This window comes from Frankliniella occidentalis, unplaced genomic scaffold, assembly GCF_000697945.3.
Source record: "Frankliniella occidentalis isolate FOCC.00 unplaced genomic scaffold, Focc_3.1 Scaffold11, whole genome shotgun sequence".
NCBI lineage: Eukaryota > Metazoa > Arthropoda > Insecta > Thysanoptera > Thripidae > Frankliniella > Frankliniella occidentalis.
In genome coordinates this window covers 2,123,023-2,145,423 of record NW_026267141.1, presented here as the reverse complement: position 1 = coordinate 2,145,423, position 22,401 = coordinate 2,123,023, and the positions used below count along the sequence as shown (strand labels likewise).

Here is a 22,401-nt window from a genome sequence, read left to right as displayed (position 1 = left end):
CACGTTATTTTTGACCACTTCAGTTGTCCTGGGATCATTTTATTCAAATACCGAGCACTCTGCTGTTGGTCGCAAAAAGGTCGCTGTCCAAACGATACATTGAGGCTGGATTGAAGCAGCATTTCAAATCTTTGAAGTGTCATGGTGATAGTATCAAAAGCCAAGTCCATCTTAAGGGGGGAGGGGGGCTGAGACAGAACCAAATGTCCGGTAAGGCTGAAATGCAAGAGTGCGGGGAACAAGCTTGATGTTCCCCGCATTCTTATGTTCAGCGTTATTGGAAAGCTCCATTGGAGGGCCGGCCAGCCTCCCCTGTTGTCAGCGCAGCAGACCATAGTAGGCGGGCGAATAGGGTATTTCACCCAGTTTAAACCGGATCCAAAGAAGAACAGTAATGCTTCCTGAACTATTTCCTCCTTGACGCTCATTGGCTAACGCGGACGAAGTTCGTGAACCCGCCACCAGGTCAGCGAGTGCCCTAGTGTCGGGTGCGAGAACTTCGTCCGCGTGAGCCAATGAGCGCCAGGGAGGAAACAGTTCAGGAAGCATTATTGTTCTTCTTTGGATCCGGTTTAAACTGGGTGAAATACCCTATTTCAGCGGAACACCAAAACCCTCGTTGAAGTTGAAGTGAACCGGTACGTGTGTTTCGCGACGCCTGTTACGTGAGACGCGGCCTGGCCTACATCTAGCTTGGTATTCAATGAGGAAGTTGCCCGATAAGAGGAACAAAAAGAAGGTAGCGCTGAGGAGGTGGCGTGGCGTAGCGCCGTCCCTAAACAAAGCAGAACGCGGGCGACCATACTGTGTTTTGTCGCAAGTGGATGTGTGATCATAAATCAAGTTTTGTCGAATTTCTAAAGAAAAATTGGATCCATAATAGACCGGCGTAACGATCTTGTGTCAAAAAGTGCTTCTGTAAAGTTTGGCTTCGGAAAAGTAAGTTTATACAATCTTCTAAACCGTCCCGGTGTCGTTGTTTAGGTTAGTGTACGGACATATTGCATTGGTACAATTTTAACTCAACGATAATGACTCAACTGTCGTAAAAGCTTTGGTATAGGTGGTACCAAGGTGCTGGATGCATAGGCCCCTTCTAAACTGTTTGAAATCTAACGACACGCATCCTAACCTCTTCTAGCCTGTCGCTCATCTTCTGCTTTGTTTAGGGACGGCGCTACGCCACGCCACCTCCCCAGTGCTACCTTCTTGTTCCTCTTATCGGGAAACTTCCTCATAAAGCATTCCGGTAAAGCTAGAATAAGGAAGAATGCAGTGAACAAGAAAACGGGAGCCACGATGCTAACGCTTAGCTATTGCCTTTTTTGTTCCCTGCATTCTTCTGCATTTCAGCTTTACCCGGAATGCTCTTCAGTATATTTTCAGGATGAAGTGTAAGATTGCATAGCCAACAATTCTCTCAAATATTTATTTTTTATCGTACTTTTTAGCTGGCAGAGGTTTTGTTCTTTGGCAGTAGCCCACCGTCACACATCTACATTCGGGAATGTAAGAAATCAATCACGCTATTTGTCGGGCGTTTTAATCTATTGCTGTCCACACCTACACCTCGTCTGTTCTTCAGAGGACGAGGTTCAGAATGGGTGTAGATAGGAGCACAAGCACCGACAGGCTGGCCACGCTGCTGCTCGCTGTCTGCTGCTCGCACACCGAAGGCCTCGGAGACGCCATGTGTTTGCAAACTGTGCCGAGGAAATCCTGTTGAGCGCCGTCATCATCCACCTGGTCCAGGAGCTGGAGCAAACCAAAAAAGTGAGACAGGATTGTAGAGCACATTCAAGCTGAATGATAAGCGGGCACACTACGAGATCACTTGTTGTTTTAGATAGTGGCAGTAAAGGCCGACGCAGTAATATTCACTGCTGTGTAAGATCTTTTGTCATTGAACGACCTTAATACCAAGGCGTTCCGGGGAAGCTGAAATGCAGAAGAATGCGGGGAAGAAGAAAACGGAAATCGCAATGCTTTAACTTGGTGACTTCCGTAGTATTGTTTCATTCCTCTCCATTACAGCTAAACTGGAATGCTTTCTTCCATGTTTACAATAGAAATTAAACATTCTCTAAGTGGTAAAAATAATACACTCTCAGCCCGTTACTGACACTTTGCAAATACACAATGAACTTGCTTGTACAGCAGTAATACTCACAAATTTAGTTAGTAATACTAATTATTTTGTTAGCAAGTACTTAGCATCATCTTCCTAAGTAATTCCTCACAAATTTTTTAGTATTACTAACTAAATTTGTGAGTATTACGTGCAATTTTGTGAGTATTACTGCTGTACAAGCAAGTTCATTGTGTATTTGCAAAGTGTCAGTAACGGGCTGAGAGTGTAGACCATTTCGCTGAGCCGAAAAAGAATAAGAGAAGGAAGAAGCAAAGGTTTCGTTTAGGGCTGATAGGGACGATTTGCGAGTGATTTGTTGACTTAAAAATATCACATATGCTCTAAAAAACCATTTTGAACATGTAAGAGTTGTAGAATGCTGTGTTAGAAGGTCCATTAAGTCTCAAAATAAATATTTGCTCCTTCCTCCCCTTCTTCGTTTTCGGCTTAGCGGAATGGTCTATTGTGATAAGTTTTGATTGACAAATCTATTACGTTGTTTTCTTGAACGGCAAGTAAAGAAGGCTTTCCTGCGTAGAAAGGTTATCTCCCCCGTTTTATCCTTTAAGGGGAAAATTACGGGTGGTACCAAAACCTCCCAGATAGAGGGTTGCAGAGGCCAACTTTTTAAACACTTACGCCGTTGAGTGCGACGGCTGGCACACCATATTTGTAGATCTCGCTGGGAGTAATTTTCCCCATCTCCGCAAGCAATGCACTCCCTTCAGTTGAGTTGGCACAGGCGATGATCTGTTGCTTGTCGACGTCTGAGATCTTGGTCAAATCAGCGCACTGATGAAAACGGACATTGTTAGATATCGTACATTGAGCTGGGTATGGAAACGCCCTTAGGGCGAGATTGACCTATCGTTTGACCACATCGAAGAGAGGGTATGCATATTCAGATTAGGATTCCTCCGCGAAGGACTAACCGTTCGGAACCATCGAGGTGTCTAAACACAACATTTTTTCTTAGAAGATTCGATATTTGACATGTTCGAGTTACAAGAAACAGCAGTTTGTTCGATTTCGACGGATTGAAATCACCCTGTAACCGACCTCGGGCTGCAGCGTCTCTGGTGGCCTGACTTGCAGTTAGCTATTCTGGACTCTACTGCCCTCGACACCGGGGTAATATTACAAGAGTTCAGACCTTACAGATTCGTAATAACAATACGCGGTCGACAAAATATGAACCGTTAGTTATTAGTTGATTTAACTGAATGTAGTGCAGGAGAACGTGACTCTTGGCTGTTTCTTGTAAGTTGAACGTATAAACTATCGAATATGCAAGGAAAACCGTTGTGTTTAGACACCTCGATCGTTCCGAACGGTCAGTCCTTCGCAGAGAAATCTTAGTTTGAATGCGCCCTACCTCCTCTTCGCATCGATCAAAGGATAGGTCTATCCCGACCAGGGCGTTGTCATACTCTATTTTTAGCAAAAGTGACCGGCGTCAGCTAACGAAATCTCTTGCAATATTAGACCCTTAGTTTCAAATTAGTTTGTGAGCTGCGGACATATGGCAGCTTTGACACATTTCAAAAGGCTGCAATGTCTTTTTAAGAAAATAAACAAACTGGTTTTAGCCGCTTTTTTACGGGTATGAACGCTAAGCCGATCGGGTGTGAATCCTTAAGGGGCAGTTAATTTCTAGCATGTACATACAAGGCACACATAGAATGTAGGCCGAGGTGGACAAAGTATGACTAAGAGAAAATTTCATTTGACTGCTGAACTCTTTTTGACTCTTGATTTATTGAATATCCACGGGCAATCCTGCGTGTGTCGATCTGAGAATAACCATGCGGTACCTTGTCCGCAGGGTATGGTATTGTGCGGTCTGGATACACTGCCTCCATGAGGCAGGTGAGGTAGGTCCAGAGTTTGCTGCTGTCCTTCATCTTGTTGAGTGCGCACGCGTGCACCTTGTTGCCGTAGCACTCCGTGTCGCCGTGCTGACACGAGAATGAGTACGAGCCATCCGCAGATTTCGTTGTCTGGAACACACAATGTAGTTTAGGGCTGGATGTGTGGTCAAAATGAACGCCAACTGCGCAACACTGCGAGATTTCAATCGTTTACTAGCAACATTTGTTCGCATTTTTAATTACGAGCAACCTTAAATTTTTGGCAGTCCATTCTTTCGTCCAGAAAATGGTATCCTAAGAGGGAGAGGAAATACCCTGCTTCAACGCTATTTTGATCATTAAAAAGTACAAGGAAAATTTTCTGTGGCTGCAGTCAATATTGACCGCTTGTTATTTTCCAGCAGATCTCGTACATTAAAAGAACGGGGTCACCGTAGAGTACTGCTAAAAATAAATCAGAACTTGACGAAGAATTTGCTTTGAAAAAAAGTTGGCAGAACTCTTTGTGGATTTTTGGGAAACCACAACCATTTCAAATTGAGATAGCAAAATGCACGATTTTTAACTACAAAGGAGTGTTGTGATTTCACACCATGTCCATAGAGATATCATGTGTTACGAGATCACGATATGTTTTTAACATTCAAAATTTAGGGCACCGAATCTGGTACAGGGTGTAACAGTACGGGACGACCATACACGGAAAAAAACAAGTAAGTTAAGACAACTAAATGGTAGCTGCCTTAGCTTTTATGTTTGCTAATATCGTGACAAGCATTTTTTTTTGCTACCACATCGAAACGTTTGCTGTCACAGCGACGTATCAGCTGTGAGAGCTAATGCTCCACCTGCAGGAGCAAATGCGATGTCTGCTTCAGTTGATTGGGGATAATCTACCAGAACGAGCACTAAACCTAATCCAGATAAGCATTAGCTGCCCTCGCTAATTCTTGCACACATGAGTCAATTATTCAGCTACGGTAGCTTAAAAGTTGCTTGTCACGATATCAGCAAACATATCAGCTATGCGAACTTACATAGTTTTTTCCGTGTACCAATGTGCGCGGCTACCGCACCAAAACCACGATACAGTAAAGCCCACGGGACGGACACTTTTGTTTGATGCTCTGGGCACCGTACTAGACGTGAACGGTATGAGCATGCACGGCACATCATTCCGTACAAGCCTTGGGATTTTTTTCACTGTGTTTTTCGGTATTTTTTTCAGATATTCAGAAAATTTAGTTTCCGATGCGGTCTCTCCCTTACAACGGGCATACAGACACGCAGAGTGGCGTCCTACGTCTACAAGCATGAGAATAGACAGTTTAGCACGCCTTTTTGCAGGCAGAAGGGCGTGCTAAAACAACGAAGTGCACTTCGTGGCCATGGCTACCGCGGTGACGAGCCTTCTTTTCACAGGTAACATCGGTGACAACCTACTTTTAGTTTTAGCAAATACACCTGTACGAAACTTCAGAACGCAGTGTATTCCGTGATATTAAAGCTATGGCGTGGTTGCCATAACTTACATTGGCCTTGCCGTAAGGGACCAGCTCGATGGTGTAGCCTCTTGCCAAGCTGTCGAGTTGCATAGCTGGGTAAAGCTGATTCACGAAGAGTTGGATAGAGAAAGGACACAGCGTCTCGTAATACACAGTTACCCTGGGTCCTCCACACACTGAGGGCTTGGGGTCCGAAATGTATTGGCAAATGGTACCTGTCGCAAAGTAATTCATCATCATTTTGGTTTTATATTTGAGGCTCAAACTGCCTTGACTCTTAAAATTCGACCACACCACGACAGTTGCTCGTTATTTTCTTGTATAATTGTTTCCCCTGTTTTCTCCAAAGTCATTTTCTTTAGTATCCCCTTACACCCCCTCAGGCGTGGTCTTTGCCAGGATTCGCACCACGCATGGAACGGGCCACCACACCCACAAAACTAAAGTCTTAATTCAAGGCAAATTTCGGCCTCTTTGCGCTATTCTTAGCTTATTGTAGCCAATTTCTTGAATCACGGTAAAAGTTCCCTCGGATGAAGAAATACAGATTCAAGAAAATCGGCTTGAAAAAACCAAAGCGAAGAATGCTGTTTTTCAGGGCTCGGACACACCCTCCGGTCGCCCAAATGCCTGGAGTATTATATACGGCCACACCAGCCTTCCCTGAAAAGTGTTTGTTTTTCTTTTTTAACATTAATTTGCTGACTCACCTTTTAAGTTGGTCTGCGCCTCATCAATGTCTTGTTGATTTTTCGTCTGTATAAGAAATTAATACAAAAAGAACATCATTAGAATGTCAGACAACCCTTTCACACATTCTGTTTTATGGCACCCAGCACAATGTCATAATTCTGTCAACACAAATGTGTGTATGGAATGCTCTATCGAGCAACTAAAGGGCCATGTATGAGGAGCCTGTTTGAGGGGAGGTAGTGACCTGAGCAAATACAGATGAAGTAAAAAAGTTCAACTCAAAGGCTTCAGACGGGAATGGGGGTAAATGCAAATTGTAGAGTTACCCTGTGCTTCAATATCTACCTTAATTTATTATATTGGACTTCCTGTTCGTTCCAAATCTTACTCAAACACTACAAATTAGTCGCCAGTAGTTTAAAATTGAACAGTACACACATCAGTATATGGGATGACGGGTCATCCCCTCGAATCAGTGACATTTATACACTCACATTATTGAGCACGACGGTCGGGACCCAGGACAGCTCGGGTCTGCTGGGAGTCAGCTTGCCCATGTCGGCCAAGAGTTGGTCGCCCTTGGTGGAGTTGGCACACTGCACTATAGACTGCTTGACTGCTGGGTCCACTCCGGTGAGATCTGCGCACTAATGCCAATGTAGTTATGAAATAACTTCATCCGACGCCTTGTACCACACTATTACACTAGATTTTTTAAAACCTTCGTAAGCTTTCAAAGACTCTGACATATTTTTATTACAGGCATGGTGATTTTGTTTGTTTCCCCGCTTTCTTCTTGTCAGCTTTTCCGGAAGACTTTCTCGCTGTCGGCAGGTCAAGCAGGCCCGGCCCCTGCCGCGAGCAGTTGGGTGCGAAACAAAGTTTAGCTGCACGGCAACTACGATCGGCCGAGGGATGGGCCGGCTCGTTGCATCCGGGGCCCTATCAGAATAGCAGAGCAGCAGGCCGGTGTAAGGGGTTTACCTTCTCCGAAGGGTAAAGCGCTGTGCGGTCTCTATACAGAGTTTGGAACAGGCAGGTCAGGTATCTCAGAAGCTGCCCCTTCTCCGTCATTGTTTGCAGCGCGCATGCGTGAACCTTGTTGCCGTAGCACTCCCTGTCACCATGCTGACATGTGAAGGAGTAGGAGCCATCTGACGATACGTTTGTCTGGAACAGGAATATAAAATACGGCTCACTTTAAGCCGTTTGCGGTCATGAAGCATTCCGGTAAAGCTGAAATGCAGAAGAATGCGAGGAACAAGAAAACGGAAGTCACCATGTTAAGGCATAGCGATTTTCGTTTTCTTCTTCCCGCCGCATTCTTCTGCATTTCAGCTTCACCGGAATGCTTTGTTACCGAAGGGCACTGTTGGAAATCAAACCGTATGGAATTTTTTTTAGCGAAAAATGTCTTGTTAATTTGTATGCACAAACATTCGTCAAATAACGAAGAAAATGTAACTCGGTTGTTCTACTACTTGGTCAATGTACGCCAGACCACGTCTCGCGTAACAGGCTTCGCGATATCTCACGATTCACTGTGAAGCTGCGACGTCCCTGGCAGACATCTACCTAGACATGCGGCGCCATCAGCTGAACCGGGCAAAAGGCAGAGTCGTCGCCTCCGGCTCTGGCCTCAAAGGTCACAACTTTTGGTTCATATGGTTTAATTTTGACGAGGTACCTCACCGAAAACCATTTATCATAACCATTATTGTGTATGCTTGTCATCGGTTATTTTTTTTTATTTACGTCTTGTGGAACCGGAGCGCATCTTACCTGAGCAAAGCCGTAGGGAATCAGGGTAAGATCAGTGTGTGCCAGCAGACTCTCGGTCATCATCGCTGGGTAGAGCTGGTTGACGAAGAACTTCATAGAGTCGGGGCATAGTGACTCGTAATACACAGTCACAGGTACGATACCCTAAACCAAAAGAAAACCATTAATAGCACCTGCTTTCACACTGCAAACCCAGCTTACCCCAAACACATATGAGACTGTGCTTGCCAAAGTACACACGTCCACAAACTGACCATACACACACTTTGTGTGTTTGAGCGTTACCCAAGGTAATGAAGCATTCCGGTAAAGCTGAAACTGAAAGGGGAAGAAGAGAACGGAAATCCCTATGCTTGAACAGAGGATTTCCGTTTTCTTGTCTCTGCATTCTTCTGAATTTCAGCTTTACCGGAATGTTTTATAGGGTATTCCGGACAAGCCAAGCGCCGCAAACAAGATTCGAGGATAGCGCTGGTCGAATCCCAGCCTCATGGCATTGTGTCTATTCGACACTCTGCAGATGAGCACCTTGCCCCGTAAGAAGGTAAGAAAATGGTGGCGTAGCGTAGCGTGGTCTCACAACAAAGCAGAAAGCCACATCGTGCAATATCGTTTTCAGTCAAAGTAACATATTTAAATTTGATATACCTAGTACCGTGGGTACTGCAAACAAAAATTTATCAAGTAACGTCCACAAAACCGTCATGTGAGAATATTGGTATCAAGTTATGTTGCTTTGTTGTGAGACCACACTTCGCTACACAACTATCTTCTTTCTGTTCTTACGGGGCAAGGTGCTCATAGGACATTGTTGTTAGGACGCGTCGATTTTGGGTTGTTTGATGGCGCCTGTGAGCCACAAGGGCAGCAGATCACCCCCGTGCGCGGTCGGGTGAGGGACTACTTACTGGGCTCGCTGCATGACTCACGAATGAGTCGCTCACTATTGAGGATATTCTAGTAAATAGAGTGATTGTGTGGGATACATCTCTCTCACATTTCGACTCAAACTGTTATACACCGATTCCACCCATATCCCAGCCTTGCTGCCACAGGACCCCAGAATGGGTTAGTTCCCTTGTAGGAGCGCCTTAAGCAACTTCACTACAGTTAGGTGAAAACCTACGATCGAAATATTACACCACACCCACAATAACGCATACCGGTCAAGCATGCATGGAACAAGAAAACGGACATCACTATCCTTTTCCACGGGACTTCCGTTTTCTTGTTCTCAGCATTCTTCCGCATTTTAGCTTTACCGGAATTCTGTATTATCTTATTTCACATGGTTAACTGCTTTATTTCATTGTTGTCAACTGCTGACCCCAGGTGATCTGAGGCGGATATCAACTCTCAGCACCACTAGGTGCGAGGTCCGAATCGACATGTCACTTATCAGAAACGATAAGTGATATCGGTGATAATTAATCTACAGACTCCGCTCGGAAGCCCAAGATAATGGAAGATTGATGAGTGACTTGGAAGTCGGAGCGCTGCTGGCTGGCCGAACAGGCGCGGCCCCTGCATAACGGAGTTGTGAAAACAGGCAAACGTGTATGTTATCATAATACAACTATTCCAGTCAGTGGAGTAGAGGCTTCATTATCGCTCAGACAAAAATTCGGAATTTTTCAATCCCGTTAAGCCCACTATTTACGACAGCACAAATTTTGCAGGTTTCTGTTGTGTATTTCGGTTGCGCGAAGCAGCGGAAACGGAATGGTCGAGCGGCTGCTGGGTCCAGCTCAGCTGGCGAACTGCGCAGGCCGCTCACCGCTCCGCCGCCTCCCCCGCGCATGAGCGACAGACGTGCAGCCTCCGCTTACCCGGAATACCCTTTCGGCTTATTTAGCTGATCGTAAGCGAAGCCTATTACTCCACTGGACGAAGGAGCTTCATTTTGTCTGTCGGTACGCACGATAACTTAAGAGCCGATCGAACAAGCGGTCTGACATTTTCAGGCTCGTTTTGTAACTTAAAGCCGGGTTGAGTTGTAAAAGGAGCATTGTAGCTCAAAAATTGGCCTTTGATATATTTGTCACATATTTATTTTGGTGGTTTTTATGATAAACCCTGGGAAAGTAGAGCCATCTGGACGATAGCTTCGTAAGTTTTCCTCTAACTTTGTTCAGGCCCAATTTCGGTAAATTTTTAAAGAAAGTTAAATGAAAGTAAACGAATGGTCCATTAAGTGGTAAAAAAGGATTTCTCTCGCAGAGTTGTAGAGGATGTATACCCACTAACGTCGCAAGAAAACATTCCGGTAAAGCTAAAAAGAAGAAGAACGAGGTGAACAACCAAACGTATATCATAATGCTGTACCATGGTGACTTCCGTTTTCTTGTTTCCCGCATCTGCATTTCAGCTTCACCGGGGAAAGCTTTATTGGCGCCGAACCACACCATTTAAAGGGTTCTAGGTGCCATACATCCCCTATTACGAACAGATGATTCGTGTAGATGAATCTGACAAACTGAGCCTGTAATGACAACTTTCTCCGAATAGCGATTCATTTCCTTTATTTAAGAGTGATAGGTCCCGACAGTTGCATGACAAATTTTGGGGCCTCAAGGCCCCATACCAGCATACTTTACTTTTAACTTGCCTCGGGTGCCAGCGACGCAGGCCTAGCTATGTGTGCGTCCGACGCGTCGCAGTGGAACAGTGTTCCGTGAGATATCGCGAAGCCTGCTACGCGAGACGTGGTCTGGCGCACGTCTAACTAGTTTTAGATTTTTTCACAGCGTGCGTCACTTCGCAGTGAGAAATGAAATATCAGACCGATATCGAATAGGGTGGTACAGTAGTCCGGGGCTCGGTTAGACCGGAAAGAGAAGAACAAAAATCGTCGGGCGTGGGGAGGAACGGGGCAGGGTGGGGGCAGCACCCCGCTCCTCCTCGCGCCCGACGATTTTTGTTCTTCCCCTTCCGGTCTAGCCGAGCCCCGGAGTACCCTATCCGATATTAGATTTCTCACTGGGTTGTTCACTGTTGTGGGTTCGGGGAGTTGATAGCTCTTCGTAAAACAAGGTAGCTAGTTTCAAAACCTATAGGCTACCCCTCTCGACGCGGTAGGAAGAACAAGATTCATAAAAGCCGAGGGTGGGGGTAGCGAGTCGGCTTCCCCACCCGCCCGCGCTCCCCCCACCCTCGGCTTTTGTGAATCTTGTGTTCTTCCTACCGCGTCGAGCGGGATAGCCTATTGAACCTTGACTGTACTGCGCGGTACTTACACTGACTCCTGAGACTGCGAGCAGCGCGGTAACCAACAAGGTGTACATCGCGGCGGAGGTGAAACTTACACTGCAGCCGCTCTGGTTGGAAGTGCAAATCAGTCTGGGCAGTCCGGCTCACAATGTTATCGGGCCTAGCTCCGACCAGTGTGTGTCTGTCAGCGCGCTGGCTTATTCTGATGACGTAACCTCACCAAGATGACGTAACCTCAAGAAGGCCCCACGGTGGCCTGAATCGCCTCCCACTCCCGAAGCAAGCTATGGGTGAGCGATAGAGAAGACTACATTCTAGTGTCGATCCTAAAGGTTTCACATCTGTCGGTCTGTGTGTGCGTGGTAGTGCGCACGCCCTCTTCGGGCTGTTAAACAGAATCATTGCGAGCACAGTTCACAAAACATCTTTGCTCTGCTGGCATCTTCGTTCGGCAGGGGCCAGCTTGGCGTGATCGCGGCCCGACCCGCTCATTCACTGCCTGACGTGAGCTCACCGCCTCACGGTGCTGGAGGCGGTAGAGTGCCCCCCCCCCCCCCCCGGGCGCGAAGCAAGGTCACTGTAACCCTATGAGAGCGATGGCAGGGGACCAGAGCCAATCTATATCAAAACTGGTACGGCAACCAGCTATTTTCATCAAAACGATAGGCAGCCACTGGGAACTGTCCAATAAGAAAATTTGGGAGGTTTCTTGGGGGGGGGGGGGGGGGGGCAAGAAGTCTCCCTAACTTTTGCTACATATTTATTTTTCGTTTTCATAGACTAAAAGATACGAAATGTTGGCATGTCAAATCTTTGACAAGTATCTTAAAGACATCGTCAGCCAAGACTCGCCAGTGTCCTATAGGGTATTCCGCTACAACGCAATCGGAACCTTAAGAAGAAAAGCATGACTACCCGATCTGTTTCCTTCTGAACGCTGATTGGCCAAAGATGGGTGTGTCTGTGGCGGTCAGCCAATGAGCGCGCAGAGGGAAGCAGATCGAGCAGTCATGCTTCTCTTCTTTAGGTTCCGGTTTTATGATGCCGTGAGGAGCAGTAGGAGAAAACGGCAGCAGGAACTTTTATGATACATGTAGGGTACTCCACTCCGGGCGCGCGGCAGCTGAAGAAGGCAAGAAGCACCACAGCAGGGAGTGGGGAAGCGCGTAGCGGCAGCGCGGCGTGTCCCCCCCCCTCTTCACTTATGTGATTCTTGCCGTCTTCTCCAGCCGCCGCGCGCCCGGAGCGGGGTTCCCTTGTAGCGGTATGAAAAACACTAAAATTCTGTAAATGTGCGTGTTAGATCTTGGAAACCTTTACACTATGTACTGAAATAATACTAGGTAGATGTACGCCAGACCACGTCTCGCGTAACAGGCTTCGCGATATCTCACGAAACACTGTTACGCTGCGACGCACCTGGCATACATCCACCTAGGCCTGCGGCGCTGACACCCGAGTCGGGCAAAGGGCAGAGTCGTAGATAGGCCTTCGGCTCCAAAGGACACAAATTTAACCCCCAGTATTTTATTTTGACGAGTTGCCCCCACCAGAGACCATCAAATATCTGTGAAAACAATACTAGGTAGATGTACGCCAGACCACGTCTCGCGTAACAGACTTCGCGATATCTCACGAAACACTGTTACGCTGCGACGCGCCTGGCATACATTTACCTAGGCCTGCGGCGCTGACACCCGAGTCGGACATAAGGCAGAGTCGTAGATAGGCCTTTGGCTCCAAAAGACACAAATTTTACCCCCAGGATTTTATTTTGACGAGTTGCCCCACCAGAGACTGTCAAATATCTGAGAAACAACATTAAAATGGTTTAGGGTCATTTTCGTGTGGATATCGCCCTCTGGCGACTAAACGGTTAGAGATAGAGCCAAACGGACAAAATTTTGGCCCTATGGGTTCTACTTTGACGTATTACGTCTTAGAAAGATGTGAAAAAAATATTTTGGGGTGTTCGTTTTTGATTTTTTTGACAGGTCAATTTTCAAGCTAGAGGGCTCAAAATCAATACCGTTCTTGCTTTTTATGCTACAAAGCTACGCTAAAAATTTCAGGTACCTAGCTCAACCTGTTCTCGAGTTATCGTGTTTACAGACAGACACACAACTTTTTGATCATCACTGGAGTAATAGGCTTCGCTATCGCTCATCCATTAATGAAAAGCTCTTAAGGGGCTCTACTTTGACCCATAGGAGGCTGTTACAAAATAATATTTTTAAAAAACGTCATTGTGGTGGGACCTGTGGTACACCTAAAATTAGGGTAAAACTAAAGATATTCGATAAAGATATGCACTAGGTAGATGTACGCCAGACCACGTCTCGCGTATCAGGCTTCGTCATATTTCACGAAACACTGTTTACGCTGCGACGCGTCTGGCGCACATAGCTAGGCCTGCAGCGCTGACACTCAAGACAAGTTAGCAGGGGAATAAACGGAAAGGGGCCCTTCGGCCACCAAATAGGCCATGCTAACAGCAATGTGGGGGACTCATTACTCTACAATTGGGGGTGAAACTTTGGATATGTGCGCCAGACCGCGTCTCGCGTAACAGGCTTCACGATATCTTCCGAAACACTGTTACGCTGCGCCGCGCCTGGCATACATCTACCTAGGCCTGCGGCGGTGACACCTGAGTCGGGCAAAGTAAAGAGGCCTTCGGCACAAAAGTCACCAATCCTGCTCCGCAGGGCTTATGTTCACGAGTGTCCATATTGTAGACTAGAAGATCTGTGTTGGTGGCTTCTACACATAAACACAATACAGACTGCACTTTTTTCATATTTTATTTTGGAGATAGGAATTCAAAAATCTTAAATTATTAATAGTCGCTGTCTTTCAGTAACACAAATCGGCCCTGAAAATTCCAGGTCGCTAGCTCAATTTGTGTGATGCGGTGGCTTCTACACATGAGATCTGAACAAACTGCACTTTTTTTCATTTTATTTTGGAGATAGGAATTAAAAAATATAATATACTATTAATAGTCCTTGAAAAGAGGCGATTTTGACGAGCTTGCAAGAGGAAGCCAGCCCTTCTGAAAACTCACTCGCTCCTAGCCCTAGTGGCCGGCTTCGACAACTCTCGCTATGTACGCTAGAACACGCGTAACAGGCTTCGCAATATCTCACGAAACACTGTTGCTGGGACTCGCATGGATTACATCTACCTTGTCCTGCGGCGCTGACACCGGAGTCAAGTAATGGAGAATTATACACAAAGATACTGGCCTACGGCCTGCCACGTGTCGCAGGCAGGGTTATAATTATCCACTTAGTTTTGTCAAAAATACCCTCTCGCCGGGCGCGGGGGGAGCGGGGCAGGGTGGGGGCAGTACCCCACTCCTCCCCGCGCCAGACCGGCCCGACGATTTTTGTTCTCCTTCCGGTCTAGCCGAGCCCGGGAGTACTCTATGCTGTGATATTGCCATTGAATGAATACCCGCTTGGGACCCGGATGGACCCGCTTTACAGCTCTGGATGCTCTTCTTCGAACTCGATGTGTCTTTTTATAACTCAAAACGACCCTGAACAGTTTAGGTCGCTAGCTCAATAGGGTATTTCACCTGAAGCAAACCGGATCCAAAGAAGAACAAGAGTTCTTCCTGAACTCTCTCCTCTTTCCTCCTTGGCGCTCATTGGCCGATGCCGACGAAGTTCTCGGACCCGACACTAGGGGTCGACCGCCCTTGCGGCCGAGACTGAATAGGGTCTACTATGCGAATGGGTTAGTTTCTTGGAAGCAGATGATAGGTAATGATCAATTATATTATATCAGCACAGAATGTAAAGGTTTCAAAGATCTAAGAACTACATTAACAGAATTTTGGTGCTATTCGTACCGCTATTCATATCATACTATTATGTCATCTAAGTTCCTAACAGGGAGCGGAGGGCGCACGCGGATGCTCCCCTACACCCGCTGCTCCTCCGCGCGCCCGCCCCTACCACCGCTTCCTGTATCCGTTTTTGTTCTTCTAAATTCCTGCCAGAACTCCATTTAAATACCCTGTCAAAGCTGTGAGATATTGGCTCCATTAGAGATTACCTTTATAGCCTTTTATTTTACAAAATTTCGAATTTTACGACATATTTGTCTTACAGGCAAAACAGATTACTGGAATTTTGTATGAGTCGCAGCACAAACATTTACATGAGAAAAGTAAAACCCAGCAGCAAAGACAATGACATACACAAAAGCATTCATCTTCTTCGTCGCTTGTTGTTCGCCTGTGAGACCAGCAGTAGCAAAGACATCTTTTTCTTCTAAACAGCACTCACACTTGCATTGGTTTGTCGTGGGCTTCATGGCGTTGCCTAAAAACCTAAAATTTTGAGGAAATACAATTGTTTAACTAATCTTGTGTCCAAAAGTTTTTTTGAGGGCCAAAATACATAGTAAAGACTTGTAACCTTTTTAAACAGACTGCAGGACAGAAGAAAAAAATATTTAAACTAAAGCTTGTAGCAGAGAATGCTTAGTTACACACAACCAATCAATTGTACTCTCAGTTTAAAAATGAAACAAATGAGTGTTTCACATAAATATAACAAATGTCAAGTTACATTTGTTTGTATATGTCCAAATCCATTGAGATTGTGAGCTAGGAACCAGACTGTTATGTAAGCCAGTTTTGCCTTAATGAAAGGCATTGCTATAGCCCTCACAACAAAGCAAATAATGACCCATTGAAAAGGGCTTGCATTATTTTAAATGAGCAACAACGTTTCAAAGAACAAAAGTGTACCAGTAAGTTACAAATCACATGGAAACACCCTTGGCCTAGGAGTAAAAATAAAAAAGTGCGCACTCACCAATAAGTTGTAACCAGCAACAGGGCTGTTTTCTGGAATTTCTACTTCAAAGAATGACTCCAGGCAGCCCTGCTTGACAGAACAACTACTTCAAAGAAAGCAGGTTCGAGTGAACAAAAGTCTGCTAAGTATGAAACAATATGAAAAAACGACCAGCCGATAATAATGCATTTTACACTAAATAAGACAAATTTTAGTGAAACCTCTCCTTATGATGAAGTTGGTCGCAGAATGCCATCTAAAAAGGCTAGCGAGCTATGTAAATGACATGGTACGCTTTCCCGTACTTACCCGTAACGGCAGTTGGTGACGCCGGTGACGGTGGCCCCGCAGCACGCTGTCATGGTACCCCCACGATATTTTTACCCCGAGGTACAAAATAACGTAAGAAACGCACGTGTTGGGCGTGCACGCCTTGCAATAGGGGGCGGCGGCGAGGAAGGCGGCGAGATCGCCCGTGGAGCTCCGGCGGGCCCTCGACACATGAAAAACTGAAAGACATGTTAACAGGCGGGAAGCACGGGCGTGCGGTGCGCGCGGGGCAGCGGGGGCGGGGCAGGACCGCGACTTACTAGTTGAGTCTGACAGCAGGTCTGGGCTTAGGGGCTCCAGCGCCGACCCCATGGACGAGAGTCTGGCTCTATTGAGCCCCGGCGAAATGGTGGCCAGGGAGAGGCTGCGCAGAAGCTTCCACGGGGTCTTCGGCTGCTGGGAGGGGCTCCACCTGTGCCCCGTCTACCCGCGGCCCCAGGCTGAGGCGGTGCGCGATGCACAGCGTGCCCCGCGGCGGCACTCTCTCCTGCGGCACTATGTCCGTGGCAGGCGCGCGCGGGCCCCCGGCGTCCACCTCGTTGTACACGCGGACGGTGAATCGGTAGAGCGTGGCGAGCGCGGACAGCACCGCGTTGTTGCCCCACGCGCCGCCCTCGCCGGCCGGCCGCCGCACGCCGTCTATCACGCCGGCCAGGGCGGCCGCGGGGTCCGGCACCTCGCATCTCGCCGTCCACAATCAGCCTCGCGTACCGGCCAGGCTCGTCCAGGACGAGGCCGACGGCGGGGTCCTGGTACAGGTCTGGGTGGGTCTCCATGAACGTGGCTGCTTCTCTCCTGAGGCTGGCTGCCAACTTCATGTGAGCCTGGCCTCCCACCGGACTCAGCCGGCTCTTGCTGACGCCCCGGTGGTGCAGCTGGTGGCGCCAGGGCCGTGAGCATACAGTCCCCGTCCGACGGCATGCACAGGACCTGCACCTCGCCCTCCTCCACACGCACCGTCTGCTTCGTGCCGGCGGCGGCCCAGACCTGCAACGAACGCACGTGTCACTCACAATTCACCAACACACAGCGAACGACTCTGAGAAACACACAAGTCAAATCTTATGTACCTGGGAATAGGAGGGCAAACCCTGTCATCGCTGTCCGGCAGCAAGGACGAGCACGTGCTGAAGACATGTACGTCCCGGTTGCACGCCACACACTCAGTGTCGTGGGGGACCCTATCAGCACCAAGAGTGCAGCACGGGACAGCTTTAAAAAAAAAAACAGGAAAAACAAAACGGAAGTTAATTATTTGTAGGATGGCCACATCTAAATATTACAGCGATACTTATAAGTGAAATGCTATTACTTGTGGGCTTCTAGACCAGTGAGCATACAGTCCCCGTCCGACGGCATGCACAGGACCTGCACCTCGCCCTCCTCCGTGCCGGCGGCGGCCCAGCCCTGCACCGAACGCACGTGCCACAATTCACCAATACACAGCGAACGCCCGGCCCGCTCGTCTCGTCCCTCTCGGTCGACGCCAGTGCCACTGGCGGCTCTTCGCGAACTACGAATGTGCTGTCATTCCGTGGCCCCTTGTTTTCTGTGCTCCTTGTTTTTCTTACCTTCGGGAAGTTTTTGTTTCTTTTTCTACAGTCAGGGCAGTTGTTTGCAAATTGCTTCACACGCTCTTTCTTCCCCCACCAGTCAAATGCATGCAACGAGGCTGCTTGTGCCCTTGAATGGATCCCAATGCCAAATCCTCGACGCCGGTGTTTTCTGAAAAAGAAAATAGAGTTGGAGTTACTCGGATCGTGGTGGCAAAGACAAAATTCGCACTTCTTTCATTGTTTAACAGTCACTAAAATTTAACAAGAAATAATCGTTAAATATCGCAACTGTTGGACCGTCTGTCAAGTTGGAGGTCATCGGAAGCTCGGAAGACGCCGCTGACTCCACCGACATCGACAACTATAATCCGGCTTAAATTTCGCATCGGGGCTGTTTGGTGCACTCTTTGTTCCATTCTCTATGGTCGGAGGCTGTCGGGGCACATCACAGACACCATCAGGGATCCTTGGGATCCTGACAAATCCTGCGCCCCTTCCCCCTCCCCTTCCCCGCAGCAACTCCGGTTAGCTTTAAGGCTATTGTAAATGCTATATCCAGTCAAGAATTGGTCGTTTCCACGCTTCCCGGATGACATGGTTTAGATATGGACCTCTATATATGAGCAGATATGAGTATATATGGGCGCCCATATATGTGATTTTATATGATCATATATAACTCCATATATAATGCTATATACGATCATATATAACGTTATATATGATCATATGAAACATTATATATGATCATATAAAACATTATATATGATCATGTATGTCGGTATGAAGGGCGAGGCCTGCATAAGAAGGCACATGAATTTCAACTCGTTCAAAAGTAAAAGAAAACTTTTTTGAAATGGAATTCGTCTCCATTCCTTCCTCAGAGACTTCAATACTTGTTTAATTTGAATTATTAACTCCAAATTACCGTGAACTTACCTGGAGTTGAACTCCCGACCTGCGTGTTACGGACAAGTAAGTACCCTAGACCACTCGCCTATGAAGCGCCCGTGTGGGAGGAAGTGATGGGAACCGGTGAGATTTGACTCATAAGTCCCATTTGGCTTTAAACTTCGTTATTATTGGCAGTAGAAAAAAAGTAAAAATTGCTATATGTTGCTTAAAGATCAAGGACTGCCTGATCTGGACTTATGTTCCTTTGTCAGATCCCACAGGTGGACTTATGTTCCTCTGTCAGCTCATGCATGGACTTACGTTCCTTCGTCAGATCCACAAGGGGGTGTCAAAACACCAAAGTCACACTAAAATTTGTTCTAATTGAGATAGAGCTACATATGTTTCGCTGAGATGTAAAGCATCCTTAAAAAAAAACATTCTGTGAAGGAATAAGTAATCTAGCTTTAAAACTGTAGCAGCCAGACTAGAATTAGACACACTTTTGGCTCTCCTGAAAAATTAGCTTAAGTGGACTTAAGCTCCTTTGTCATACCATCAGTGAGTTCCCAACGGCCAGTTCCACGGGGAGCCCCCTCGGTAGCCAACGTTGTCCGTGGCGTGGAGGCATTGCTTAGTGCCATTCTGGCTGGACAGCATGTTCGTAGTGGCGTAGCGTACCTACCACCTGCATGCAATAGGTTGATAATACTAATACAATCAAGGATTCATTTTGTTTTTAATCTTTGTGAACCTGATGAGCGATTTAAGGGGGCAGACCTGTGAAAATCATTTAAAAATTCACTTTTTTTTATTGCTTAAAAAAATTCTTTGATCTTTCCTCTTTATAATGCCGAAAAGCAAATGTCGAAATTCGAAAAATTGCTCTCAGGAGAGCCCAAAACGTGCTGCGGGCGGCCGGCTGGCTGGGCCGCTATATCGGCCCTATAGGGCTCGCCTAGCCGCTCAGGACAGGACACACAACAAGGAAGGAGTCTTCTAGAGCCCCGGAATCTTTAAGAACCAGCACAGAAAGTTGCCCCGACTTTTGGTTCGTCGTTGCACATCGGTACTGAAAACTTTAAACGCGTTTTTCTCCCACTTCTGTTTTGCGTTACCGTGTGGAGCCTCCAAGCCACAGTTTTTGAGCTACAGCCTAGCCCCTTCGCCTGGTTGTAGCCTAGATAGGTACCTTTCGTTTGACGAGAGCGATTTTTGATATCACATTTTAGGTACCCAAACTTTAAGAATTTTTTTCACACACTTAAAAATAAAAATTTCAAAATCGCTCTCGTCAAACGAAAGCTACATCTTTTAAGAGTAAATGAGTATTTTTGTCGTTGCTGCAGGTCCATCCGTTGTCGCGCAGTCCTGCACACGGTAAAGGCCCGTAACCCCCCACTTCGAGACAAAGAAGGGCATGTTCCCGGAGAAGCAAGCAGACGTTGTATACATCAAAACGTAGCTTAATCCTTGCTCTTTCTAAATATCTTTCGTTGAAAGCGCTACGATTCTTCGTTTTCTTGTAGTTACTATTTTCCCAAACCCTTGCGTTTCACAGGTCTGCCCCCTTAACTAGAGTTCTAGCCAGAAGGAACAAAAGCTAACAACAAGACAGTACATCCCTAAAGAACAAACTCAGTTTATTTAGTTCCAAAACAATTTACATATATTGGGGGAGGGGGGGGGGGAGTAGTTGACTGCAGTTACTCCTCCGCTATCTTCTCGAAGCGATCTTGTAGCGGAACGGTTAACCGCTCATTCGGACTTGTCTGCATTGGCCTTCAACACGAACTCCTCGTGTGCGGCTCCGTAGACATTGGCTAGTTGGTGCAGCTTTTCGACAGTGAGGCCCTCTCCATGATGAGTCCTCACACATAGTGATCAGGGACCTGCAGAAGTCTCCCGGGGCCAGGATGGCGGTGACCGGGAGGGGGCTACATTAATGTTATTCGGCTCAAATAAGTGCCCGAATGGTCTTAACCAGATCTGCCCACTTTTGGCTTAGGAATAGTGTGACAAACGACATTTACGCAAGTCCCAGTCACTCGTTCGTGACCAAGAGTGAGATGAAATCGCCAGTGACCATATGGCATGACTGGGAAATGTGGAAAAGTCCAGTTTACGTATTGCATGGGAATCGTGTAGTTTTTCTGCAACAGAAGTTACGATTACTCTTGGCGGTAAATAATTGAAGTTTGGGTAAAGAACAAACCCAGTGCAAGTGAGAAATGGTAAGCGGCTGTGAAGCGTGCCCAAATTTCGGGAGGAAATTGGTTGAAACCAGTTTCCCTTCCAGTAGCAGGCATTCTGGCGCCAAAGGGAAGTTGGTGTCAAGGGGTCTCCAACTCGCAAAATACTCAGTACACGTCGCCACAATATCCTCATAATACCCATATAACGCCTCATAGTAGGCCTTTTAAATACTTTTGTAAGGTGTTTGCGACACATGTTTCTGCAATTTATCCTCGGAAACTGCTTGGTGTTAAGTTTAATAAAGTTATATTTTTGAATAATATTTGAGTCTTACTTCTGATATATTTATCACCCTTTATCACATCTCATGCACTACATTTCCAGGGATATTAGGTATGGTTTATTCATCAGCTAATTACTCTTTAAAACACATTTGAAGGGTTTTCGAGAATTTTATAACCTTAGCTCCGAAAAAAACGAGCGTAACTCTGCTAGTGCCGGAGAACAAGAGTAACTGGCAGCAGCGCGGAGAACTCGAATAACTCCCTATCTAAATAGCCAGGCGTTACTCGAGTTCTCCGCACTGGTGCCCCAGTTACTCTTGTTCTCCGGCACTGGCGGAGTTACGCTTGTTTTTTTCGGAGCCAACGAAAGAGCTTTTTTAAGAATCACTTTAAAACGCTTTTATAATATGGTAATGGCTGGGTTATTACCCAGGAATTGCTCGGTAATTTCTCAGTAATTACTGGGTTATTAAAACATAGAAAGCGTTTTTTTTTTTTTTTTCAATGATTCGATTCGAGGCGGAAAAAAACTGATTCGCACCTACCATTTTTGTATACACTCCTATTAACTCGTCTTGGGTGTCAAGCACCGCAGTCCCAGCTATATGTGCGCCGCGCGTCGCAGCGTAACAGTATTTCGAGAGATATCGCGAAGCATGTTACGCGAGACGTGGTCTGGCGTACATGTAGCCATAAAGCTAGCTAGATCTATGGATAGACATCAAACACACGTACCTAAAAACACGTTTATTATACATCGCAAAATTAGGATATCATACGTATCGTAGTTTATCTATCTATTGACCACAAGAAACGTCTAATAAACTGTTACAGACCTATGAAAAGACGTCTATAAAATGTATAATATACGTCTAGCGGAAAGCTGTCTGCCGTGCTAGAAGGCGTTGGCTGATCGGCGCGGCGCCTGGCTCCCGGGGCGCTCTGCGGACCTCAGCGCTCGCCGTTCAAATCTGGCTAGACTTTAGACGCAACTTTTGGTACCACGGCCATCAGTAGACGCTCCCCTACAATTCTAGACCAACGCGGGGTCTATGCGATAAATATTGAGGCGGCTAGATGTCTCAACGTGCGGCAAGGCGGCAGCGGCGGGGCAGAGAGCTTCCTGCCCCCCCCC

The 22,401-nt window shown here is 46.7% G+C and overlaps 4 protein-coding genes across 5 annotated transcripts in view; 1 reads left to right on the top strand and 3 right to left on the bottom strand.

Moving 5' to 3' along the window:
- Window positions 1–22,401, top strand: part of LOC113216393 (uncharacterized) — a 101,070-nt gene that overhangs the window by 48,795 nt on the left and 29,874 nt on the right. The gene's annotated exons all lie outside the window — the stretch shown is intronic.
- Window positions 1,416–11,386, bottom strand: LOC113216396 (GILT-like protein 1). Its single transcript, XM_026436141.2, has 9 exons — window positions 11,219–11,386; window positions 7,983–8,126; window positions 7,185–7,370; window positions 6,695–6,847; window positions 6,218–6,263; window positions 5,535–5,722; window positions 3,946–4,131; window positions 2,771–2,923; window positions 1,416–1,755 (listed from the first exon to the last, which is right to left on the bottom strand). Exons 1-9 carry the CDS (start codon window positions 11,264–11,266, stop codon window positions 1,582–1,584), a joined length of 1,278 nt encoding a protein of 425 aa, XP_026291926.1. The 5' UTR covers window positions 11,267–11,386; the 3' UTR covers window positions 1,416–1,581.
- Window positions 15,243–18,739, bottom strand: LOC113216407 (uncharacterized). The gene is made up of 6 exons (XM_052277610.1): window positions 17,649–18,739; window positions 17,407–17,548; window positions 16,597–17,323; window positions 16,316–16,515; window positions 16,025–16,093; window positions 15,243–15,534 (listed from the first exon to the last, which is right to left on the bottom strand). The coding sequence occupies exons 3-6, from the start codon at window positions 16,646–16,648 to the stop codon at window positions 15,487–15,489; spliced, it is 369 nt and encodes a 122-aa protein (XP_052133570.1). The 5' UTR covers window positions 16,649–17,323; window positions 17,407–17,548; window positions 17,649–18,739; the 3' UTR covers window positions 15,243–15,486.
- The window catches only part of LOC113216394 (trypsin-like), an 11,823-nt gene continuing 9,830 nt past the window's right edge, over window positions 20,409–22,401 (bottom strand). For both annotated transcript variants that reach the window (XM_052277602.1, XM_026436139.2), the window contains one exon: window positions 20,409–20,939. The gene's annotated coding sequence lies outside the window, so the exon portion shown is untranslated. The remainder of the gene's footprint in view (window positions 20,940–22,401) is intronic.